General features: G+C 66.2%; 1 protein-coding gene across 1 annotated transcript in view; it reads left to right on the top strand.

The window, feature by feature from the left end:
• The window catches only part of KATNIP (katanin interacting protein), a 109232-nt gene that overhangs the window by 70003 nt on the left and 13629 nt on the right, over positions 1–25600 (top strand). The window contains exons 9-17 of the mRNA XM_055136032.1: positions 4905–5071; positions 5796–5861; positions 6865–6974; positions 8407–8509; positions 9934–10143; positions 15698–15835; positions 16244–17036; positions 23318–24034; positions 24523–24728. Of these exons, the coding sequence (XP_054992007.1) occupies positions 4905–5071; positions 5796–5861; positions 6865–6974; positions 8407–8509; positions 9934–10143; positions 15698–15835; positions 16244–17036; positions 23318–24034; positions 24523–24728 (2510 nt within the window). The remainder of the gene's footprint in view (positions 1–4904; positions 5072–5795; positions 5862–6864; positions 6975–8406; positions 8510–9933; positions 10144–15697; positions 15836–16243; positions 17037–23317; positions 24035–24522; positions 24729–25600) is intronic.

Below are 25600 nucleotides of genomic sequence, written 5' to 3'. Positions count from 1 at the left end.
CCTCACAGTGTGCATAAGCGTATGTGTGTGCGCGTGTGTACATGTATGCCCATGTGTATATGTATGTATACATGTATGCCTCTGTGTGTATACATATATGCCCGTGTGTGTATAGATGTATGCTGGGTCTATGTGTATGTGTGTGCATATATATGTGTATGGCCCTGTGTGTGTGTGTGTGTGCCTGTGTGTATGTGTGTGTGCCTGTGTGTATGTGTATGCTTGTGTACTCTTGTGTGCTGTGTGTGTGTGTGTGTACGCGTGCACTTGCCAGCCAACCCACGCAGCTGCCAGGCTCATGATTGCACCTGCTCTGCCTGCAACCCCTCAGTCTCGCGGTGGGGAGCATGGGTGGGATCCACTTCCTCAGGCGCCAGAACCCCAGGGGTCACTCTCAGAGAGTCCCATTCTCTCACCCTGTTTCCTGCCAGACTGACCACAGCCTGTGTCCCTCCAAAGCTTTGCCCTCCCCTGGGCACTGCCTCCTCCATCTGTCTCCCCTGGGCACTGCCCCTGCCATCTGTCTCCCTCCCCCAGCACTGTCTCAACCATCTATCTCCCTCCCCCGGGCATGGCCCCCTCCATCTGTCTCCCTCCCCCAGCACTGTCTCAACCATCTGTCTCCCTCCCCCGGGCATGGCCCCCTCCATCTGTCTCCCTCCCCCAGCACTGTCTCAACCATCTGTCTCCCTCCCCCGGGCATGGCCACTTCCATCTGTCTCCCTCCCCTGGCACTGCCCCCACCATCTGTCTCCCTCCCCTAGGCATTGCCCCCTCCATCTGTCTCCCTCCCCTGGGCACTGTCCCCACCATCTGTCTCCCTTCCCTGGGCACTGTCCCCACCATCTGTCTCCCTCCCCTGGGCACTGCCCCCTCCATCTGTCTCCCTCCCCTAGGCATTGCCCCCTCCATCTGTCTCCCTCCCCTGGGCACTGCCCCCTCCATCTGTCTCCCTCCCCTGGGCACTGCCCCCACCATCTGTCTCCCTCCCCTGGCACTGCCCCCTCCATCTGTCTCACTCCCCTAGGCATTGCCCCCTCCATCTGTCTCCCTCCCCTGGGCACTGCCCCCTCCATCTGTCTCCCTCCCCTGGGCACTGCCCCCACCATCTGTCTCCCTCCCCTGGCACTGCCCCCTCCATCTGTCTCCCTCCCCTAGGCATTGCCCCCTCCATCTGTCTGCCTCCCCTGGACACTGTCCCCTCCATCTGTCTCCCTCCCCTAGGCATTGCCCCCTCCATCTGTCTCCCTCCCCTGGCACTGTCCCCACCATCTGTCTCCCTCCCCTGGGCACTGCTCCCTCCATCTGTCTCCCTCCCCTGGGCACTGTCCCCGCCATCTGTTTCCCTCCCCTGGCACTGCCCCCTCCATCTGTCTGTCTCCCCTGGCACTGTCCCCTCCACCTGTCTCCCTCCCCTGGGCACTGCCCCCGCCATCTGTCTCCCTCCCTGGGCACTGCCTCCTCCATCTGTCTACCAGAGAGATGGGCACTGCTCTGCCATCTCTCTCTGCCCTGACCCGGATGCTGCCTCACCTCTGTCTTCCTGGGGCCCACACTGGTCAGATCCTGCCCCCTGAACACCAAGAGTAGCTATCGGACACTCCCTGGCCTTGCATTGCCCATCACACCCACTGAGCCTTCCTCAGTGCAGCCAGGACTGTGCTGCCCCTGCCCACTGCCCTCTTTCTTCTCCCAGGCCTCTGCTGCCCGCACTGTCCTCTCTCCTGTGTCCCTCCCCGCCCCTCCCCTGCCTCCAGGTCTCTGCCAGGCCCCCGAAGCCCCCCGCACCCACATCCCTCCCCTACTCTTATCCCCCCACCGCCCTGAGTGTCCTGTCCACTGTGTCTTCACCCAGTGCGGCCCGGGTCTCTGGTCACTCTCTGCCCTGTGGAGAGCAGAGCCTGGCGAGGGCCACTCGGTCAGTGTTTGCCGAGGGGATGCAGTTTGCTCGGTGAGACCCTCCTGGCTTTGAGCAGCTTCATGGGACACGAAGGGTCTTGTTTGTTTTTCAGTATGGAAGAACCAAACACAAGCCCCCGAGCATGCTGTTCGCCCCCTTGGCCAGCCTCCCCCTGTCCCCCCTCCCCAGGCATGAAGCCACCCCAGCCGCCGGGGTGAGCCTTTCTCTCCAGGCCTTCTCGCGCCCGGCCTGGCGGGCATGCTGGGGTCTCTGCAGCTTCTCGCCGGGTGCTCTTAACACATCACATCCTTTGAAACCTTTTTGTAAAATTTTTTATTTTATTTTTTATTTTATAAGGTGGTTCACAATATTTGATTACAGTTAATATTCAAACACCAATCCCACCAACATGGCACCTTCCCACCACCAGATTTGGGATGTTTCCATCCCAAGCCCCAAGCCCTGTCCCAAAGCACAACCGAAATAACGTATTTTGTATTGTCTATTATGGAAAACCGCTGAAAATGCTGCAGAAAAGTATCCATAGAGGAGACAGTGTGAATATTGTTATATTTTGGCTGGGGCCATTAAGACATTCTTTAGAATATCACTAACATGTTGTTAAAAGTTGAGTGATGTTAGCTTTCATATATATATATATATATCTGAAACTATGTATATGTACATGTACATATATATGTATATATATATATTTCCCTTTGGCTGGAGCAGTAGCACAGCAGATAGGGTATTTGCCTTGCACGCAGCCGACCTGGGTTCTATTCCTCCATCCCTCTCGGAGAGCCCAGCAAGCTACTGAGAGTATCCCACCCTCACGGCAAAGCCTGGCCAGCTCCCCGTGGCATATTCGATATGCCAAAAACAGTAACAACAAGTCTCACAATGGAGACGTTACTGGTGCCCGCTCGAACAAATCGATGACTAAGGGGACTGCAGTGCTACAGTGCATACTTCCCTCTATGGTTCGTTGCCTGCTACTTGAACCCCATCCAGTGTGGTGTGGTACTTGTGGAGAACGGGTCGGGAGTGTCTTATGATGTGTCGCGCAGCCACAAATGCTTGTATGTATAGCTCGACCCGAGTGTGTGGGGAGCGGCCTTGAGCGTGGCGGCAGTTGGGTTCTGGAGGTTTTCAGCTGCCAGGACCGGGTCCCTTGGGGCGGGGAGGGCTCTCACCCACCCCCCCTTGGGCGCCCCAAGTGAAACAGCCTGGCTCGGAGTCCGGTGTCCTGGCTATATCAGTCCGGTGGCATGGCTATACCTGAAAGCTTTTCAGAGGTCTGTAAATTTGGCTTTATTTGAGGTCCCATGGTGCCCGGGCCAGGGTGCCCGCTGGCGACTCTCAGCCAAACGGGCTCCCGGTTAAGCGCAGGAAGATGCGCTGCTGCCCAGCCCGACCCCTGACCCCCGATCCCTGACCCCTGACCCCTGTGGTGCTGGCGGCCCCAGGAGCTTACTGGGCACGCGCCCTGATCTCTCTTGGAAATATTCTCGGGCACGTCATGTCCAGAGAGCACCGCAGCACTGCAGCCCTTTCGCCACCCTGGTTTCCCGGCAAAAAGGACACAGTAGGACCGTAACCTCCAGGGCTGGAGCAATAGACCAGCAGGCCGGCGATCCCTGAGCACAGAGCCGGAAGGGAGCCTGAGCACCACTGGGCGTGGCCCAAAAACAAATTTAAAAAAATAATTAGCTAAAAATGACTCCCCTTCCGCTAAAACTGCCGCTTTCCCTTCCTGCCACACTCTGTGGCCTGAAGGCTCTTGTCGAGAGGCTCAGGTCTGCTGGTGCCCAGGCCGGAGCCGAGCCCGCCGTGCGTGGCCCCAGGCGCTGTGACCCCGTCCCTCTCTCTTCACTCACGGGATTCAAACCTCGAAGCACTTGGCGTTTTTGCTGTCCCTTTCTCTGGACGCTCCCGGCCGTGGCACCCGCGCACGTAGGTCTCGTGGCTGGAGGCCAAGTCCCAGGGGCCTCGCCCTTGACCCCAGTGGATTTCCTGAGGCGGAGGACACCTGCTGGGCGTGGTGGCCACAGGGTCTGACGTCGGCGGGCCCCACGCGTGGCTTGTGTGAGGTAGGGAGCAGAGAGATGGTCACTTTCTCCCTATCTGCCTCTGCCACCCAGGACCCAGGGGTTTCTTGTCTCGCCTCGCAGAAAAGAGTTTCAGGAGTAGACGAGCAGTGGAGTAAAATCAGATTTTATTTGGAGGGTTTTAGGAAGGGGACGGAGGGAGAGGGAGTGAGAGAGTAACACACTCAAGGGAGAACGCGGCTTCTCCAAGGGCAGAGAGAGCCCCACGCACACCCCAGCGCTGGATAGAAAAGTCCACACTGCAGGAGGGGAGATGAGGTGACACATGTGCTCGGCCACACAGGCTCGGGCAGCATATGCGCGCCCTTCTTAGCTCAAGGTGGCCTTTATCGGGTTTTTCCAAGCCGCCCAGAACGTGGGGCTTGTATCTAACTAAAAGCCCGTTGCTAGAGAGGTTGCCAAGGGGGGAAGGGTGGAGGGTGGTGATGGTCCTCTTTGAAATTCCTTTCCTGGCCTTCCTTTTCTCCTGAGCGTCTGTCCTGTCGGGGTGGGGGTCCTGCCCTCTCTGGGCTGTTGCTGGCCGGTAAGTGTCTTAGGAGGCTCTAGATCCTGTTTTCTGCAAAGTTGGCAACTTCAGGGTGACTGCTACCACTGTTCCTTGGGAAATCATTGCCATTGCCCAGAGGGAGGGGCCCTTCCCCACCTGCCTGTCTCCGTCAGGTCCAAGGCCCTGAGCTGGGGCTGTGCCTGGGACCCGCCGTGTCACCGCAGGGGTCTGGCTCCTCTCCTCTCCTCCGGAACCTTCCCTGCCGCCCGCCCTTCACCCGCGACGACCTCCCTCGGCCTTTCTGGAGAGTGCAGGCCGGTTGGTCTCCAAGAAAGTCCCTCAGCATAGGCCTGCGGCCTCTGCGCTGCTTCCCGAGAATCCATCTCAGCCCCCCGCACCCCCCCAGGACCCGGGAGCCGGTGGGAGAGACCCCTCTCGGCCACCCGGAAGCCCGTGCCGGCGGCGGAGGACCGGGAGGAGGACGCCTCGGCGGTGCTCAGGGCCATCCAGGTGGAGAACGAGGCGCTGCAGAAGGCGCTGTGTGGCAGGAGGGCCAGCCCGCAGCCGGCACAGGTGAGTGGCCCCTGCACAGCCCACCCGGGGGACGCGGGGACGCTTCCTGGCCACAGCCAAGGGAGCAGATGCTCTGATGGCCTCACTCTGGGCTCCCGGCCGGACTCCTTGGGGTCTCTGCGGCACTCACTGCCCAGGGCCGGCTCCCCCCTTCCAGATGTCCCCCTGCGGGGGTCTGCACCCCCCTGGCCCCCAGCCCCTGCAGCATTCTAGAAACTTCCCTAGAGGGCGTTGCTCTCGCCCTCCCCTGGAGCCCCGAGTGCCCAGAGAGGCTGAAGGGCGAGTCGTGGGCAGAGCCCAGGGGACTTGCCCTTCCTCAGGATGGGGCTCCAGGCGCCCCTCTGAGCCCCGTCCCCTCCCCTGCAGCTCGCAGCTGCCCACAGACAGGTGGGTTCTGACAGAGCCGTGTGGAGGTGCCCCCTTCCGATGGTGGTCACCCCCTTCTGTGGTGACCAGAAAGGCCGAGGGAGGTCGTCGAGGGTGCGGGGCGGCAGGGAAGGTTCCGGAGGAGAGGAGCCAGACCCCTGCGGTGACACAGCGGGTCCCAGGCACAGCCCCAGCTCAGGGCACTGGACCCGAGGGAGGCATTGGACCTGGGGTGGTGCCTGCACCCGGCCCCCCACCAGCCGTTCCCGGCCTCAGCGGCAGGGCTGCCCCTTGCCCCCTCTGCCCCGGGCTCTGCCTGCGGGGAGGACCATGCCCGGCCGCGGTGATCTCATTGCAGGCTGCAGAGGGACCCGCCGCCCGCCCGTGGAGCGGTCTGCTGATGGACAAGGGAGAGACCGGCGAGGTGGGTGAGGCCCAAGGGGTCCACACGGCCCCTCACCTCTTGCTGCAGGGCAGAGTCTGCAAAGCATTTCCCACCACTATGGCCGGGGTCCTGGGCCGGGGGGCAGGTGGGGGAAGCCAGGCTGCGGTGACTCAGGCCCAGTGACACACAGAACCAGCCCCCCCCCCCGCCGGGGCCAGGTCCCATGTCCCCCCCAAGACAGCCGTGCCAGCGCCCTGGGGAAGGAAGTGATGCTTCATCCTCCTCGGCCAGCTCGGCCCACGGGGAGGCTCACTGGGCCCTGGGAGGCCAGAATGTCCCTGCACAGGACATGCCCTGGACCAGGGCCGTGCATGGGGACAGCCCACATGCCCCGGGCCCCGGGGAGCTTGCCGGGGGCCCAGCGCCCCGCACCTCCAGCAAGCTCCAGGCCTGCAGGGAGAGGGTGGGCCTGCCCAAAGGCGAGTGCGGGTGGTGGGACGGGGGGGGGGGGGCCAGCTGCCCCCTGGGAGCACCCTGTTGGGGAGGAGGCAGTGACGAAGCTTCAAGACTCGTGGCGGAGGGCAGGAGGGAGTCTGGGAGCGGCTGCGGGGGAAAGAGCATGGGTGGGGGGTGCTCGTTGCTCCCCGCCCCTGCTGGCCCCTGACAGGCCTTGTCTGCGGCTGCCTGCGTGGCCCGGCCCGGCCCCCAGCGCTGCCCGTGCAGAGAGTGTCTGTCATGAGCAGCCCCTTTCCAGCTAAATGAGGGAGGGGGGACGGATCGGGGGTTTCAAGCAGCAAACTGCCCACCCGCGTTCCCGGGGAGCTTCGGGGGGCCCCACCGTGTGGCCCCCGGGACGGGGGTCTGGGGAGAGCGCCAGGGCATTCCCCAGGAGAGGGTTTCCCAGCGACTCCTCGGAGAGAGGGTTTCTGGCCCTGTGAAGCTGAGACCCCCTTCTTCCTGCCCGGCCCCCCGGCCCCCCCTCTGCATCTGCTGCTGCCCCCACTTCCCGCGCCTGACCAGCTTTCCTCCTCCTCCTCCTCAGTGGCTTCCCCCGGTGCCCTCGGCCGCCAGCCCGCAGGAGCCGGCCAAGGCGGCAGGGGGCGCCCAGGCTGTCGGCGAGGCCGTGGACAGAGCCGGCCGGTTGGAGAGCAGGTACGGAGCCCCCGCGCGGCGTCCGGCACGGCCCCAGCCCTGCGGGCCTGCAGCCTGGGGTCCTGCCGCTCTGCCCGGCACGCCCTCGGACCCTCTCCATCCCCGACCCACGCGCTCCTCCCCAGCCCCCAGGACGCAAATCCGACTGGTTTCCCTCCCGGCAAAGGCGGCCTTGCCTGCTGTTCCTCCCAACCTTCTCCAAGGTTACCGCGCGCCCCGCTCAGCAGATGGTGGCAGACGCGTGCCCGGCTGCTCGGGGACAGGGCTCCAAGGAGCAGCCTTTGAACCCTCGCTTCTCGACACAAGCTGCCTCAGATGCAGCCTTCTGTCCCACTCATGCCCCGCCAGGCGCTAGAGACCCCTGAGTTCTATTCCAGAGGCCCTGCCTCCCTCCGGCCCTCGGGAGCTGCCGGCCCCACAGATGCAGGGGTTGAGCCTCGAGTTTCCAGCCTGCAGCAGCGCCCGGCCAAGCTCCCCCGGCCACTGGCCAGGGCTGCGTCCATGGGGATTCGTGGGAAGTGGGTGCCCCCAGCCCACGTGCCAGTCCCCTTCCTGAGACCCTCCATCCGCGCCCCCCCAGCCTGTGGCTGCAGCAGCTGAGAAAGGGCAAAGGGGCTTTTTCTCACTCGCACAGAGAAAGAGCTGGCATGGTGTCTTCGCCACGCCGTGCCCGTCCAGACCTTCTTGCACAGACTCTGGAAAAACTCCAACCGGCCAAAGGCAGTGCCGGCCGCTCCCAGCCCACAGATTCGCAGACCAGAAAACAGGCTGGGAAGTGGCTGGGAGTGGCCGGGAAGTGGCTCAGAAGTGTCCAGGAAGTGGCTAGGAAGTGGCCAGGAAGTGGCTGGGAGTGGCTGGGAACTGGCCGGGAAGTGGCTGGGAAGTAGCTCAGAAGTGGCTGGGGAGTGGCTGGGAAGTGGCCGGGAAGTGGCTGGGAAGTGGCCGGGAAGTGGCTGGGAAGTGGCTGGGAGTGGCTAGGAGTGGCCGGGAGCGGCTGCCGTGGCGGCCTGGCCCAGGAGGGCAGTGAGCCGTGTTTTCTCTACCCCGGTGCTGCGCCTACGGCAGCCCGTCAGAAGCTCCCGCCTTCATCACCAAGACCCCTCGTGCGTGTCTCAAGACCTGGGGGTCCTCAGCCTCGGGCAGGCGCCTGTGGGGTGCACGTAGGGGCCTGGGAGACCGGCGCCAGCCCGTTCCGCTGGTGCCCTGCACTTGGCCGTCTCACCCTCCCCACCCGTGGAAACCCCCTTGGATGTGAGCCGCCGGGAGGCTGGCTCTGGGCTGCGAGTGGCCCTCAGGTTCCACAGCCCAGTCTCCCTGCCGAGACCGGGGGGGTCGCCAGGGGGCTTCAGAAGTCCCCAGGCCCCGGTGCTGCCGGCCGGCCTCTCTGTGTCCCGCCCCCTCCTGTCGGCTCAAGCCCACACCCCCCTTGCAGGCAGCAGCAGAAGCTTCTCCAAGTGCTCCAGGCCATCGAGAGTGACCCTGCCCACCTGGGCCAGCCGCTGTCACCCCCCGAGGAGCCCGTGAGAGCCCCAGAGGTGAGTCCCTCTCGTGCCGACCCCGCCCGTCTGCCCACCTTCCCGAGCAGCGAGGCCAGTCGGCGAGCAGCCCCCCCACCGCGGGACGTATAAATAGCGCCTGAGCCCACAGGAGAACTCCGGGCTTCTCAGTAATCAAGAAATGCAAATCCGAGCAGCCTCGGTGTCCCCCCTGATGTCGAGTGAGCCGCTCCTTCTGGCGACGACCTCCAGCCCCGGCAAGGGCAGCGTGAGGCTGGCGGGCTCGGGCCGTGTGCTGGGGGCGGGGCGAAGCCCCCCTTGGGATCCCGTCCCGGCCCCCCAGCCCCACTGCCCAGCCGCAGGAGGCCAGCAGCGGGAAAGGAGGGCCAGTGGCGCCAGGCCATCCCCTGAAGGGTCCTGGGGAAGCGGGACCACCGATGGGGCCGAGCACCCCCAGCAGAGTCCTCAGGAGGGCCCAGCACCTGGGCAGTGGTGGGGTCGGGTGGAGATGCCGCCGAGGGGAAGCGTGAGGGAGGGAGAGGGCAGAGGGCCGGGGGCCCGTGGCTGCCAGGACCACGCCGTGTGGCCGTGGGTAGTGGGGGGTCTTCCTCCCCCCGCCCCTGGTCACCAAACTCCCCAGCACCCACCTGGAGCTGTGGTCACCAGTCTGTCGTCTGGTCAGTGAGGCCCCAACACAGGGCTGCCAAAGGACCCCCGAAAGACGCGGGACCCCAGGAGGGGCCTCGAACCCGGGAGTCCTGGCCCAGAAGTCTGATTTGCAGCCCCCAGGGCTCAGATGGAGGCGGGACCCCGTGCCCACTGTCCTGTGTCCCGAACCCTCCCCCTCCTTCCTGGTGAAGGCAGAGCCCCCTGTGCATCCTGGCTGAGAAAAGGGAAGGGGGCAACACCCCTACCCCGGAGATCAGGGCTCCCAGGGAGAGCCGGGGTCCTGGGGTACCCGGGCCAGTCTTGGCCTCGGGGCTCTGCGGGGGACCCTAAGTCCAGCCTCCTGGGCTGCCCCCCTGCCAAATCCCCCCTGAGCTGACCCAGGCTGACCCAGGCTTCTTCCCGCAGTGGGTGAGAGCCTGCAGCCCCCCACCGCCCCCCACACCACACCCCTAGCAGTGGGACGGTCCCCTGAGCACAAGCTCGTTAGCCGCCCCGCCCCACCCCCGTCCCTCCCGGGCGGGAGCCAGTCTGCCTGCCCCGGCCGCCCTGCCTGTTCATCGGGAAACGACGTGGGGGGCAGCCGCTGTTGACGCGCCCAGGTCCCCGCTCACGGGCCGGGCAGCACCGGAGCCCCGGGGAGGAGCCACGCGGGAGTGTGCGCAGGCGGGCCTGGTGCCTTCTGTGTCCTCGGGGGAAGAGCAGGAAGCTGAGGCGGGAGCCGTAGGAGCCCGGGACTCCCCGGCATGCCGGTCCCCGCGTCCCGCTGACCCACCGTCCTGCTTCCCTCCGGCCAGGGCCCCGGGAGACCGGACGCCGTCTACGTGACCATGGAGATCCTGTCCAACTGGGGCCACCCCGCCTGGGTGGGGCTCCTGGCGGTCGAGTTCTTCGACCAGAGCGGCACGAAGCTCTACGTGTCGCCACACGACGTGGACATCCGGAACGCGGACGCGCCCGGGGACTTGGGCCAGCTGGTCAGCCGGCACTCAGCCGGGAGCGACGCGGTGAGTGTGTGGGGACGTCTCGTCCAGGGTGGACGGGTGCGGGCGCGGGCAGGGGGAGGGACAGGCCCTCGGTCCACCCCTGAGCCCTGCCCAGCTCCCACTCGGCCAGGCTTTCGGCCCACGATGGCCTCTCCCCCGGTTGGCACCGCCTGGAGTGTGGCTGGGTCCGGGTCACCGGCCGGGAGCTCAGAGCCGGGTGCATGACCCGAAGCCTGGCCCAGGACCCTCAGCCCGGCCCAGGACCCACAACCCGGCCCAGGACCCACAGTCCGCGCCCTGCCGAGTGCCCCTTCCCTTAGCCGACACACTGGGCCTCGGACAGAGGCCTGAGCTCCCCGGGGCCGGCCCCCAGCCGCACCATTCACCATGGTCACTCTGGGGGCAGCAGAACCAGGCCAGGGGTGCAGGGAGACTTCCCGTCACCTCACACTCCTCCCCCACTCCCCGGCTGCTTCTGAGTGTCCTCTCTGGTCACGTGTTTGCTGTTCCCGTGACCCGTGGACCGTCACACAGGCCCTCCGTGCCCAGCCTTCCCCCACCCCTCACACAGGCCCGAGAGCGTCTGGCGCACGCCTTGCTCACGCCGGACCCGCGGCCTGGCCGGGATCAGCCCAGCTCCCATGTAGCCGGCCCCCGCTGCCCGCGTGCTGGCACCTCCCGAGGGCTGCAGAGTCTGAGGGCTGCAGAGTCCGCGTGTTGCTCTCGTGGTTCCTTGGGGTGTGGGCACCCCCGGGTAGAAAGCGCCGGGCCCTCCCCATTCTGAAGGGGAGCAGCCCGAGCTGAGGACTGTGCAACCTCGGCCTGGTGGCTCCCATGAGAACAGCAGCAGATACGGAGCTGGGGGCCAGGGTGGGGGAGGGATGGGGAGGCCACACCCAGTGGAGGCCACACGCAGGGCTGCTCGCGGCTTACTCTGGCCCCGAGCTCAGGGCTCACTCCTGGCGGGCTTGTGGGAACCGCAGCTGTCAGGCCAGCGCCCTCCCCTCTGTGCCGGGGCTCTAGCCCCATGTTGCAGCTGTTTTAGGGAGAAGCCCGTGGCAGGAGCCCTCACTTCTCGCATCCCCTGAGCGAAGACAGGCCTGCTCAGGGCCCGTGGGCATGTCTGCTCTGGTGGGAGAAGGACAGGGGGTGCGGGCGGCCCAGCTGGAGCGTCGCTGATGGCTTCTCGCCCTGGCTCTCTGCTGGGGCTTGTCCTCCGGTGCTCACACCGCCTGTCCACTCCCCCCTCTCGAAGTCTCCCGCCAGCAGGCACAGCCGCCGCCTGGTCCCCAAACAAGGAGTGCGACGTGTTCTTAGGAACTTCTTATTTGGAAACAATTACAAGTGACAGGAAATTGTCAGCCTACTGTGTCCTAAGCCAGTAAGAAGGATGGAACGCCAAAGGGAAGCTCGTGAGGCCACAAGCTGGCTTCCAGGAAGGAGCAACAAAGCTAACAGGCCACTCTGTGGGCAGGAAGAGAAAGAAAGGAAAGAAGATCCCAGTTACTGAAGTGGGGCACACACCAGAAGGGCCCAAGGGCCATGGACAGCAGAACCAATGAACCCCACATCCTGCTCAAAGTGGACAGATTGCCAAAAATAATTCCTGGAACCATAGGACAGTAGGGAGGGCGTCTGCCTTGCACGGAGCCGACCCAGTTCAATCCCCGGCGTCCCATTGGTCCCCCAAGCACTGCCAGGAGAATTCCTGAGTGCAGAGCCAGGAGTGTGACCCAAAAAAGCCCTCTCCAAAAAAATTCAAAAATAACTCCTGGAGAGATGGAAAATCTGAGTAGAACTATAGCAGGCCCTACTTTGAATTCGTGATCAAAAAACATAATACACACACAAAAAAGTGTCATCTTCATAGCCCTGGATTTATCGGTGGAATCTTAGGACACCCAAAACATGAGCAACATAAGATAAAATCTGCAAATCAGACTTAAAAAAATTAAAAACTTTTTTTTTTGCTTTAGAGGACACTGTCAAGAACAGGGGGAAAAAACCTTAAAGAATGGTAGAAAATATTTGCAAAGTCTGTATCTTGTCAGGGTTCAGTATCCAGAACCTACAAAGACGAGAACTCGGGGTGGCGGGTAGGGAGAGCGCAGCAGGCTGATGCAGGCTTTGCATGTGGGAGCCCCAGGTTTGTCCCGAGCACTGCATGGTCCCCTAAACACGGCCAGGCGTGATCCCTAAAGCACAGAGCCCGGAGTAGCCCCCACACACTGCTGGGTGTTCCTTCCCAGTAATCAAATTGAAAGGAGATAAAGAATAAATGAACTATTTAACAAACGCACAAACGCAGCAGAAACTGAGAACTGGTCTTCCGTCGGAAGGTACCACAGAGGCAATGGGGGAAGGGGCAGGATGTGGGGGACACTGGCAGTGGCAGAGGGAAGTGGACACTAGTGGGGGTTGGTGCTGGGATGGTTTATGCAGGAATCCATAAACTAGAGAGAGAAAGAGAGGTAGAGGAAGGGAGAGAGAGGGAGAGGGAGCAGGGGAGAGAGAAATGAACTCAGTGACAAAAAGGCAAAGGCCTTCATGTTCAAAGACTGAAGTACCTTGCACAGCTCTTTCTCCAAAGAAGACACAGCTGGGCAGGACACACCAGTACCCAAGCACGGGAGGAGAAGCTCGACATCGTTGTCACCCGGGAAAAGCAACCACACCCGCTAGAACGTCCGCCATTCTCGGGGACGGGGGCCGGAGCGACAGTACAGCGGGGACGGCACCTGCCTGGCACGCGGCCAACCTGGGCTGGATCCAGGCACCCCCTGTGGTTCCCCCGAGCCCGGCCAGGACTAAGCCCTGAGCACCGCCCAGTGTGGCTCGGAGCAAAACAAAAGGAGACCATGGAAACTGGCATGGGGGGGGCTTGTGGAGAAGTGGGGGTCCCCGGGGCCTCGCGGCAGCCGTCGGGAAGCCTTGCCGGGCCCTCAGAAGGCCGCGCGGAGCACAGCCTGGCCACCTGGCGTTCCCACGCCCCGGCACACGCACAGGAAAAGGGCGAACGGAAACGAGCACTGTGCTGAAGGCAGCGTGAGAACCAGAAGGTGGAGGGCCGCTGCCCTCAGGCGCCCCTCACCCCGACCTTCCTCCCCCCTGCAGGGCCAGACAGCCGCCCCCGGCTGCGGCGGGGACCAGCCTGAGGGCAGGCACAGGACAGATGGCCACGTCCCTGTGCGTGCTCAGTCGCGGCCCGCCAGCCCCACAGGCCGGGGTCTGCACGGTGGGCACTGCTGCCGCCCCTGGCCAGCTGCCCTGCTCGCCTCCTCACACCCGCCGGGCCAGGCTGCCCCCGCCCTGTGGCTGTAGATGGCCCGTGTCCCCCCAGTACCCTCCCACGCACACCCTGGGTCTCCCCTACCACCCCACAGTTCTGGCCCCCCGGTTCTCCAGTGGGGCCTCCTGTGAGGACGGAGGAGGGGGAGCCCCAGGGAAGCCCCCGCTGCCGTGGGTGGAATCGGGGCCCGGATACCCCCACAGATGGGGTCGCTCTGGGCGGGTGCCACAGGCTGGCACCAAAGTCCAGAGGCTCAAGGTGCCTTTTGTGGTGACACCGTGACACGCTCCCCCTCACTGCCCCGTCTCCGTGGGCGCCTGGCAACGGGCCTTGGCTTCTGTCTCTGCGGGGACTCCGGCAGAACCAGGCTGTGACTGGGCACGGAGGTGCGGCCTCTCGTGGCCTGGTGTGGTGGGTGCTGCCCCTCCGGCCACACCCAGCTGGGAGTCAGCCAGGCTCAGAGCCCTGGGGTCCTGGGAGTGGCCGGGCACAGCGCCCAGGGCCCAGGAGTCAGCAAGCACGATGTCTAGGGCCCTGGGAGTCAGCTGAGCAGGGTGTCCAGGGCACCAGCTCTTGTTCTGTCTCCCTGGGCCCTGCCCACTAGCACAGCACGTTGTGTCCGGCCCTGGACTCCCCGTGGAGCGTCCTCTGGGAGACGGACAGAGGGAAGGGGATTCCGAAGGTGCAGAGGAGGCCCCGTCACCGTGGGTCCCTGTCCTTTGTCAGGACCACTGATGCCCACTGGGCCTTCCCGGGACCCGCCTGCCCACGGCAGCGAGACAGGAAGAAAGGGGGTGCAGGTCGTAGCCCCCACGACCCGGCTTGGGCCCCAGAGGACGCTCCACGGGGAGTCCGGGGCTGGACACAACAGGGCCGGGAGCGAAAGTGTCCGCCGGGCTTGGAGCGGGGAGGGCCTGACCCCACTGCCCGGAGCACGGCTCGTTCCTGCGAGCCCCAGGAACTGGCCGGGATGAGGCGGAACCCCTTGAACTCGTCTCCCCCGCTGGACAAAGGCGGCCCCCTGCCCCCTGAAAGGCACCGTTGTCCCCAGAACAAGCCACCTTTGTCCTGCCCGCAGCTGGAGCCTGGGCCGTGCCTCTCCTGGGGGCCAGCAAGCCCCCGGCTCAGCCAGGCCCCTCCCCCCGCCTCTGTCCCGAGCAGGCCCCAGAGGTGCCACCCGTGCTCCCTGGCTTGGGCCGGGCCCCTCTGCTCAGCCCCTAACAGGCGCCCCACCCCCACCCCCACCCCGCCTGGGGGCTGCAGAGCGAGGGGAGGGGAAAGGGGGTGCAGGCAGTCCAGGGGGGCGAGACCACGGGGTGGGGGGCCCTGCGGCACAACTTCTAAGTCTCAGAAATGGGGGGGCTGGGCCTCGGAGGGCTGGCAGCAGATGTGCTCTTCCCATCGTCAACAATTCACGAGCCAGGCAGCACCGCCGCGGCCGGGTCCCCCCACGGCTCCCGGCGACAGTGGGGGCAAGGGTGGCCTCGGGCGGGGGAGGGGGGCTGGTTTGTGCGTCCCCTGGCACACCTGGCCACGTGCGTCGTGGTTGGGAGCAGTGGGCCCTGGGGTGATGAGTCACGGTGCCTGCCAGGGGCCGGCCGGGGCTGGAGATGGGTCACTGTGGGCCACTGGTGGTGGGGGGGCTGCGGTGCCCTTGGCAGGGGAGGAGGGTCCTGGGGTGACGGGGCGGCCGAGAGGCGGGGTCCAGGGTGGGAAGGCGGCCACTGCCCCTGCCGCTCTGGCCCTGGCGGCCGCCTTGGCAGCCTCCACCAGGCAGGCGGCTTCCCAAGGGGTCAGCGCGAGGCTCGGAGACTCTGAGAGGGGACAGTGGGGTCCAGGGCACAGCCACGGCCTCGCCCAGCCACGCCGCAGCCAGGCTCCCGGTTCTCTGCTTGGAAGCTTTTACGTTCCGAAGGGGCCACGGGGCCAACGCAAGCCTCCTCAGCCACACCACCACGCCCCTCCCCCCCCCGCCTCTTCCCACCCCTGCGCTAGCCCCGTGTCCCCCCCCCCCCGCCCCTGCCCCCAGGCCATTAGACTACAACCCGCCATGTTTCAAATCCAGTCCCAAGGGCGGGGCTGAGGGACACAGTGGATGCAGGTCACGGGTGCCAGGGACAAGCGTCGGTGGCCGGCCCCTCCTGAAGTGTGGTCCAGGCGGATGGCGAGTGGGTGGCGGGGGGCACGGCCTGGCTCCCTGCCCAGCCGCCGGGGCAGCCGTCCGAGTCCCCCGAGTGCTCTGGGGAGCACGGGCGGGCCCTAACCACCACCCCCCCCGCCCCGCAGGGCAGGCACGCGGCCTCCCCGTGGCTGTGCCCCTTCCAGCCGCCCCTCCAGCTCTTCTTCGTCCTCCGCCACACGCTGCAGCTGCCCAGCTTCCGCCTGGCCAGGATCAAGGTGTGGAACTACTGGACACCAGATGGGGTGAGTCACCCCTCACAGGCCCAGGGGTGAAGCCCGCAGGGCCTGATCCCGAGGGGGCAAGGTGGGGACCCAGAGGTGCGGCCACAGCCCTCCCCGGGAGACAGCGGCCAGGGGGAGGTTGCAGGGGGGATTCAGGGCAGGGCGGGCGGGGGGACACCAGGAGCAGAGTCAGCTGCAAGCGAGGCGGGGGTGGCTGGGAAGCAGCAGTGGGACCCACTTTCTTTCTTTTTAGCTTATTTCTGTATCGAATCACCGTGAGACACAGTCACCAGGTCGCTGTGCTGGGGTTTCAGTCACACAGTGGTCCAACACCCATCCCGGCACCAGCGTCCCCGGGCTCCCTCCTGCCACCCTCCCCCGCCCCCTCCCACTCCCACGTCTCCACTCGGCCCGACTGTGTGATTTCAGGATCTCGACGTCGGTGCCAAGAGCGTGAAACTCTACGTCAACGAAAGCCTCGTCTTTGACGGCCAGCTGGACAAGGGCGGGGGCGAGGCCCCGGCCGGGCAGAGCATCCCGGTCAGCCTGAAGAGGCCGGGGCAGGCCGGGCTGGGCCTCGGCGAAGACGGTGAAGATGCCCAGGGCCCAGGCGGCACGGAGGGGGCCGAGGCTGGCAGGGGCGCGCCGTCCCCCGGAGCAGCGGCGGCGGCCGGGAAGGCGGCACCAGCGAGTGTCTCCAGGGACCCCCCGGATCCCCCCGGTGGCATGTCCGAGTCCAAGGGCGAGTGCAGCGTGGCCGCCGCTGTCCCTGCCCCGCCCGGGGAGGGCGCCACCCCCGGCCCCGAGCCGGCTCTGATCCAGCAGCTGGAGGGCCTCATGGGCAGGAAGGCCTCGGAGCCGGCGGGCAGGACGCCGTCCTGGCTGCAGGCTGCCCCCGCCGCCCCGGGCAGGAAGCCCAGGCCCCTCTGGCTGAGCCCCGAGAAGCCTCTGGACTGGAAAGGCCCCGGGACGGGGCTGGCAGACGCCGAAGACCCCGAGAGTGACCGCGGCCCCCGGCGGGAGCAGGGCCGGGCCAGCAGCTGGGCCGCCGCCACCACCCCGGGCGAGAGAGCCCTGCGGGGTCCCCCCTGGGGCAGCTGCGATGACTTCGACCTCATCTTTCAGCAGCCCCCGCCCCGGGAGCCCCCGGCCAGCGGGAGGAGGGGCGGCCCCAGGAGGGACCCCAGCCTCAGACCGGCCCAGGACCAGCCGGCCAGCCGAGGTGAGCGTGCGCCCCGGGCACCGACAACGGGCAGGAAGCCTCGGGCCTGGGGGGCCTGGAGGCACCGCCCTGTAAACGGAGAGGCTCCTTCCAGGGGAGACCCGCACCCAGTCCTGGGACCAGGCGGACGTGGTGCTCGGGAGCCGGTGGGCACAGAGACCGTGTGCCTGGAGCTTCCGGCAGGCCCGGCTCTCTGCGGTGCTCAGTCCCCAGGCTGCGCCCCCCCCCCAAGGCGTGCTGGCAGCTTTGGGGTGTGGGAGCAGCCGTGGGGGTTTCACTCAGGCGGACGCTGACCCTCCCCTCTCGAGGGCTGCCCGGAGAGTTCGGCCGGGTACGGCTGCCCCAGGAATGTTTGCAGCGAGTTGATCCCTTTCGAGATGGATTTACGAGCCTCTGGAACAGGGCTGGCAGAGGACCGTGGTGGCAGAGGAGTGTGGGCGGGGCTGCCCGGGATTCCGGAAGTACGGGGAGGTGGGGGGCGGCCGCCCACCCCGACCCCAACAAGCCTGGAGCTTTCAGCCCCAGAGCCCCGTGTAACCAGGGGTTTCCGGCAGACTCGGGTCCCTGTGGCGCTGTCCTGAGGTGGCCGTGAGCTGGGCCCCCATGCCCAGGTCCCTGGCACTGCCTGCAAGACGCGACCCTGGTTCCCAGTGGCCGGGACACCCGGAGGGCTAATGACCCCATCTCTGATGACTCCACACCTTTTGTCCGGGGAGCCACACCAGAGGTGCCCTGGGGACAGGCAGCTGCAGGGGTTGAGCCGGGCCTGGTCCCCGCTCAGGGCATCCCCCAGGCCCCCTGCAGGCTTCTCTGTGCCCTCGGCAGAAGTCCGCTCGAGCACCAGGATGCGGCGCGTTGATTCTGGCCTGGGGAGGGGTGAGGACGGGGGCTGTGGGCTGTGGGCTGGCTGCCACCCCCGCTCAGGCCCTCTGGCCGGGCCCAGCCAGGGCCACGGCCCCCAGTGTGCAGTGTCCGCTGCCCAGTGCGGACGGCGGCGGTGAGCTGCAGGAGCGCCCGTGTGAACTTTGCAGGAGATTATCTCGCAGGGCTCTGCCGGGAGGCCCCGGGGGCGGGCTGCGGGGTGTTTGCTCTCAGGCTTGCTGCCGGGGAGGAAGCAGAGCCGCAGGGTCCCACCCGCTTGGACCCAGACTCGCTGGCGGGCCACGTGTTTGCACTTCGCAGACCTCAGCAACACCTGCACCAGCATGCAGCCCTGGGGGCCGCGTCTGAGGGTAATGTGCGTCCCGGGGCATGCGTGTCTGAGGGTCACGTGGGTCCCACGGGGCACGTGTGTCTGAGGGTCACGTGAGTTCCAGGGCACGCGTGTATGAGGGGTTATGTGCGTTCCGGGGGCCCGCGTGTCTGAGGGTCACGTGCATCCTGGGGCATGCGTGTCTGAGGGTCACGTGCATGCTTGGGCATGCATGTCTGAGGGTCACGTGCATTCCGGGGCATGCATGTCTGAGGGTCACGTGAGTCCCAGGGCACACATGTATGAGGGGTTATGTGCGTTCCGGGGGCCCACGTGTCTGAGGGTTATATGTGTCCCGGAGCATGCGTGTCTGAGGTTACGTGTGTTCCGGGGCACATGTATCGGAGGGTCACACGTGTCCCGGGCATGCAGGGACCCAGGCTGCAGTGGGGAGTTGCTCCCACCTTTCCCAACGCCGTCACCTTCCCTTGCGGGGAGCATTTCCAGGAGAGAATCAGTGATGTGAAACAGTTTTGTTTACGGGAGAGAGGGGCATGAAGCTGAGAGAGGGAGGGAGCCGGGGCGGGGTGGGGAGAGGGAGAGAGCTGGAGAGAGGGGGGGAGAGAAGGGCGGGGAGGAGAGACGGGGAGAGACAGCCCAGCCGAGGGAGAGGAGAATAGGAGCTGTGTTCGAGAGAGAACACGGCCTCTCCAGCGGGAAGGCCGAGAGCCTGTCGGGAGATACAGACCCTTCGTCTCCTTGAAGTTGGTTCCCTCGAGGGGCTTTTCCCAGACCCTAGGCCTGGTACTTCCTGTGTGGTCACTGGAGCACGTCAGTGGGCGGAGCCTGGGGTTCGTGATGGGTTTTCATAGTCTTTTCTTTTTTCTCATTTTGGTCATGCCCAGCAGTGCTCGGAACTCACACAGGGTATGTGGCTCTTGGGGCACTCTCGGTGGCCCCTCTTTTCATATTTCTTTTGTTTGGGGGCCACACCCAGTGATGTTTAGGGGCTACTCCTGGCCATGCACTTGGGTACCTTACGGGATGCCGGGGATTGAACCCTCAAACTTGCCAAACTCGTAACCTTGCACGAGCAAGGCAAGTGCCCCTCCCCCACCCCTGGCCTCCTTCCGTCTTCTCCTGGTGCGCTCTCTCTCTCTCTCTCTCTCTCTCTCTCTCTCTCTCTCTCTCCCTCTCCCCCCCCTCAGATTTCCTTATTAAGCCACTGTGAGACCCTCACAAAGCTGTTCATGATCGGGTTTCAGTCACAAGGGCTCCAACCCCCGTCCCTCCACCAGTGTACGTTTCCCAGCACCAGTGTCCCCAGGGTCCCTCCCATCAGGTTCCCCACCCCACCCCCCGGCTCCTCTCCTTCTTGTGTGTGCCTCAGTTTCTCCATCTCCGAAGAGCTCAGGATTTGCATCTCAGTTACTCACGGCTGCCCTGCCCTGGCGGCTTCAGAGCTGCTGACTAGGCATCTTCCTTTCCCCAGAACCCACACTCCCCTCCCCCCATTACCTGCCTGCAGTGGCTAGGTGCAGGGGGTGCCGCACCAGGGGCCCCCTCCTCACACAGTGCTCCTAGAGGGTTAAAGAACTCCCCCGGGGCGGAGCAGGATTCGCTCTCACACCCAGCTTCCATGCTTTGGCGCCGCCCTTCTCCGGCCGCACACAGTACCCTCGAGGTTGGCAGCTTCCAGCCCTCCTGGAAGCCAGCCCCACAGAGCCCGTGGGGGCGCCTGGGGGGCGGCCGTGTCCCCTAACTCACCCACTTCCAAAGACCGTGTCTGGGGGCTGGGTAGTACACAGCGGGCAGGGCTCCGTCCTTGCACACCGCCAGCCCCGGGTTCCCACCCCGCACCCCGTCTGTTCCCGGGAGCCCTGCCAGGAGCGAGCCCCGAGCACAGCGGGGTATGGTTCCCCCCCCTCCCGCACGTCCGCGAAGCAGAAGCAAAGAGCTCGCCTTGCTTTGATTTCTTTCCAGGTATTTCACGGCTTGGCGCCGTGACACGTTGAGAAACAAGCTGTTGAGATTTCCCCGCCTTTGTTGGGCTGGCCGGGATGAAAGGGAAGGCGGCCTCAGCCCTCCCACGGAGCCGGGCCCAGAGAGGGACAGCGGGGAGATCACGTGGGGGCGACTGGCCAGCTCCTCGTCCCCGTGGGAGGGTCAGAGGGTGTGCTCTGAGGGGCCCCCAGGAGCTTCCCCACCCCAAAGGCAGGGGTGCGAGAGGGAGCCAGAGCGCACGACCCCAGCTCCGCGGGCCACGTGCCCTCCTCGTGCCCTGGGAAAGTGGGTGTTAGCCAATAGCTTTGGGGAGTCCTAATTTCTGGGTACCGCCCCCCGCAGGCCCAGAATCTCAGGGCCAACGCTGATTGGTTGACACGGGTCAGGTGCCCATTCCTCGTCCAATCAGCTCCCCTCTCCACTTCCCGTTTCCGAAGCCGTCAGTAGCTGCCTCCAGTTTGTCGGGGGCTTGCAGGGTCTGGAGGCTGGGGCTGGGGCCAGCTGGCCCGGGGCGCTGCAGAACGGGGGTCTCAAGGCCCAGTCCGCAGACGCTCCCACTCCAGGCCCCGTGCAGGCCCGAACGGCAGCTGTCAGTTGCAGCGACGGACGGGACCAGACCCTGCTTCCCGGCCCTGGTCGCTGCCCGCGTTTCTGGCGTGTCCTCCTGCAAACGGAGTGAAACATTCCACCCACCCGAGAGGTCCGGGAGAGAGTGGACCAGGAGGAACCTGTCCACTGGCCAAGCCCAGAGCATGCCGCTCCGCGAAAGCAAGCCTGAGGGCAGCCCCCCTCCCCGACCCAGGAGGGCAGAGGCCGTTCTTGCACCCCCAAGGCAGAGAAGCCCAGGCTGACCGGGTCCCGAGGTAGCCCCCCTGCCCCCTGTTGGCCCCTCTTATGCTTGCCCCCTGGCCCAGCCTTCATTCCAGTCAGCAGAAATGCAAGCGCTGGAAGTTCCGCCAAGTAGGGGTGGAAAGGGAGAGGGAAGCCTGGGTCTTTCTAATGCCTGGGGCAAAGCAGGGAGAGGACGGGAAGCCCAGAGAGCAGGCGGGAAGGAAGGTGCCCCCCACCCGCTCCGGGCCGAGCTCAGGGCCGCTCTGAATGGAACCAACCTTCCGTCCTTCTATTGGGTCACACCCAGCTGTGCTCAGGGCTGACTCCGGGCGCTGCACTCAGGGGTCACTCCTGGCTGGGCTTGTGGGACCGCATGGGGTGGCGGGGATCGAACTGGGGCAGGCCACAGGCCAGGCGAACACCCTACCCACTGTACTGTCCCTCCCCACCCCCACCCTGTCCATCCTGTTACAAGCAAACACTGGACACTTCCACATGCCAGCTTGTGCCAGGCTCTGGGGCCCAGCAGGGCACAGGGCAGAGGGGCCCACGGGGAGGAGGGTCTGGGGGCAGCAGGCGGGGACTGAGGTGGGGGACAGAGGTGGAGTGAGGAGTGGGAGCCTCGGGAAGGGGGAAGAGTGACGTTGGCGCGGGCGCTGCCCCGGGGAGGGGATCGAGGCTCAGGTCTCCTTTCATCTCCCCGCAGGGGAGACGGTGCCAGGGGGAGGGATTGGTGGCAGATCCCATCTTTGACGCGTGGAGTCAGGAGGGAGTGGCCGAGCGAGCTCGTTTGGGCCGCTGGCTCTGGAGCCTGAGCAGAGGAAGCCGGCATGGCACGGGAGGTGGCTTGCACCGCCAGCGGGCATCGGAGGGCACCTGCGGGCAGAGGCTGGGGCCTACGAGGGGCCTCTGGGGACCGAGGAGGGCAGAGCGGTGCGGGCGGGCCGGCAGGAGTCAGAGGAAGCGTGGGGGCAGGGGGCTGGAGAGTCCCTATAGGGCCAGGGGCATTGTGGGGTTCTCCTGGCTGGCCCCCGAGGGTCAGGGGAGGCCAGGGGGTGCCCAGGTGCCAACGTTCCTCATGTTGGCTTCCCTCACAGGCAGATGCCCCCCAGAGCCCCCGAGGAGGAGGCAGTTGCCACCCTGCCGGGCCGGAGGTGTCCAGGGAAAACCGGGCGCAGCCCCGAGGAGGGAAGTGGCGATTGGGCGGCAGAGGGCTCCCCAGGGACCTCGTTCGTCCCGGGGCCTGAGGGTGGGTGGAAGTGGAGAGAAGCAGCGGCAGCAGCGGAGGAGGAAAGGGCGGCTTGGGGAGGAGGGAGAGATGAGCGCGTGTTTGCAGGCATCGGGGAAGGCGTGATGGACGGCCCGGCCCAGAGACAGGCAGGAAGCGGCCGGCGGGGCCCAGGCACGCCCCGACGGCGGCTGCCACTCGGGCTCCGGGACCGCAGCTGTTTGCCAGCCCCCCACATTCTCCCCGCGGGGGCCCCCAGAGCCACCCTGGGGTCCGGCCGTGCTGCCCCCACGCGTGTGCCCCGTCGTCACGCCACCGCCACTCCCTGCGCTTGGGAGTTCTGGGTTGCGTTGGCCGTTGTCGCAGCACGTCTTCCCGGGTAGAGAACAGCGCAGCGAGACCCTGCAGAGGGGCCGGCCCTGGGCAGGCACAGGGCCGGCCCAGGTTCGAGCCCTGGGCAGGCGGGACCCCCTGGGCACAGTGCCAGGGGTCATCCCCAGGCACTGCCAGGCGTGGCCCACACCCTCCTCCCTAGAAACAACCAAACGACCCGCGGGAGCAGGAGCGTGGCCTCAGGCCTGCGTGTCCGGTGCGGCGCTGGCTGGCTGCAGCCTGCTCCGGAGCTCGGGAAGGGAGGGGGCGCAGGAAGCGCTCGACCAGTCTCCTTCTCCGCGTCGGCTCGTGCCCGCCAGCACGGGCGCCGCCTTCACGGCCAACCCCCAACCTGTCACCGGGCCATGGGGCTTGCCCAGAGCAGCCTCGGGATGCCGGCAGAGGCCGGGCCCTGCGGTGAGAAGCTTCTCGCCAGTGCTCTGCCCCCGGCTGTGTCCTTGGAGCATCCAGACCGCGCTGGACGGTGCTTTGGGTCAAACCACCCGCTTCCCGGTGCCCCCGGGCCGGGCTGGGCTGGGCCGGGCTGACCCCCGGGGTGCCCCGCCGCTGTCTGGAGTGTCCGAGAGCCTCTCGGAGGGTCCCCGCTTCCCCCGGGCGCCACTCACGGGGCTGCCCCCCGGTGCTTCCCCGCAGACGCCGCCAGAGCGCCGTGGCCCAGCGAGCAGGAGCATCAGCTGCACGAGTCCTGGGACTCGCTCAGCGCCTTCGACCGCAGCCACCGGGGCCGCATCTCCCGCGGGGAGGAGTTCCCGGGCGACATCCTGGACGAGTTCCTGCAGCAGCAGCGGGGCGGCCGGCTCGGGGCACCGGCACCGCCAGTACCGCAGCCGCCGGCGGCCCAGGAGGAGGGGAGGCCGGAGTGCGCGCCAGGACCCGAGGGCGAGGACGACGCGGGCGACTTCCAGATCCCCGTGCTCCCCTACGGCCAGCACCTGCTCATCGACATCCGGTCCACGTGGGGCGACCGGCACTACGTGGGCCTGAACGGCATCGAGATCTTCAGCTCCCGCGGCGAGCCCGTGCGCGTGGCCAGCATCCGGGCCGACCCGCCTGATATCAACATCCTCCCCGCCTACGGCCGGGACCCCCGCGTGGTGGCCAACCTGGTCGACGGCGTCAACCGGACGCAGGACGACATGCACGTGTGGCTGGCGCCCTTCACGCCGGGCCGGGCCCACTCCGTGGCGCTGGAGTTCGCGCAGCCCTGCCAGGTGGCCCTGATCCGCGTGTGGAACTACAACAAATCCCGCATCCACTCCTTCCGCGGCGTCCGCGACGTGGAGATGCTGCTGGACGGGCACTGCATCTTCCGGGGGGAGATCGCCAAGGCCTCGGGGACCCTGGCGGGAGGTGAGCGTCGGCAGCCCCGGTGTGCGGAAGCAGCCGCACTCCACTCCCCCCTTCCCCGCCGCCCGCCCCCCACCCCACCGCCTCACCCAGTGCCCGCCTGAGTGGGCAGGGGAGCCGGGGAGCTGCCGCACCCCACTGGTTCTGCCGCTGGAACCCTGAAATTGGGGGAGCGGCTTCTGCGCCTGTTCAGGGCCCGCTGGGATCTGTGAGGGGCCCCAACAGCCCGGGCCCCTGGCCCCCCTCATGCCATTGGGCCCGTCCTTCCATGTCGGTGCTCCTCCCTGAGCCGGGGTCCCCTCCCCCACCCCCAGCGGGGGGAGCCAGCGGTGCCTGCCCCCAGCACGCAGGGACCAGCCGCCAGGGGCCGCGGCATCTTCCTGGCCAGGAGGGGCTGAGGGGTTCGGGCTCTTGAGCCGCCCCTGGTGGGAGCTCGGGGTCGAGCTGACGCCTCTCGGGGGTCGTGTGTCCTTCCTGGTGGCCCCACTCAGGCCCCGAGCACTTCGGCGACACCATCCTCTTCACCACGGACGACGACATCCTCGAGGCCGTCTTCTGCTCGGACGAGACCTTCGACGGGGACAGCGAGGGCCTGTGCGGGCTGCAGGGCGAGGAGGCCCCCAGGAGGCCCAGCACGGCCGACGGCACGGGCGACGAGCGGCCCTACACCCAGGCCGGCCTGGGCGCCGAGGACCCGGTAAGGCGGGGGTGGGGTGGGGTGGGGGGCACCCCGGGGCCCCGCCCGCCCGGCGCCCGAGGAATGAAGACGGATTCCCCGGAGCCGCCGGTGCGGCTGCTCTGACAGCTCCCATTTTTCTCCTTCATCTCCGGCCCCGGACGCCGTATTTCATTCCCTAATCATCATTATTTTTTTAACCAAAGTGAAGAAAGTATTCAGATTTTAATCAGAGCTAGGCGGGAGCCAGTCCATCTCTGTCATCTCTGTGACAGGGACGCGGCCGGGCGCGGGAGTCCCGCCCTGGACGGGGCCCTGCTGCCTCACGGCTGGTCTGAGAGATGAAGGCCGGGAAGGCGCGTGCCTGAGACTCGGGAAGGGGAGGGGGGTGGACATGGGAAGGGATGGGGGTGGGGAGTGGCTGAGGTGAAGCTCAAGCTCTGTCTCTGACCGTCTCTCTGCCTCTGCCTCTGGCTGTGTCTCTGACTATCTCTGCCTCTCTGTCTCTTTCTCTGTCTCTGGCTATGTCTGCCTTGTCTCTGACTGTCTCTGTCTCTGACTTCTCTGTCTCTCTCTCTCTGGCTATCTCTATCTCTCTCTGACTGTCTCTGCCTGACACCTGGGCGCTGAGGTGGGGAGGCGGCTGGGGGGCCTGGTCAGGAGACGGGGGGCAGGCGTCGCCCAGGGCTGACATCCACCTGGACCAGGGCTGGGGGTTCATCCTGCTGCCCTGGGGCCACCGGGCTGAGAACTGTACACATAGTTTCAACCCCCCTCCCTCCCTCCCTCCCCTCTGCTCGTCCTTCCCCCACCCTCCCCGTCCATGGGGCAGCCTCAGCTCTGTTTCTTCTGGCCTCGCCTCCCCCTGCCAGCAAGAGCTGCCCGGGCTCGGA

This window comes from Sorex araneus, chromosome 4, assembly GCF_027595985.1.
Source record: "Sorex araneus isolate mSorAra2 chromosome 4, mSorAra2.pri, whole genome shotgun sequence".
Classification (NCBI taxonomy): domain Eukaryota; kingdom Metazoa; phylum Chordata; class Mammalia; order Eulipotyphla; family Soricidae; genus Sorex; species Sorex araneus.
This window is presented reverse-complemented; position numbering and strand designations above follow the sequence as displayed.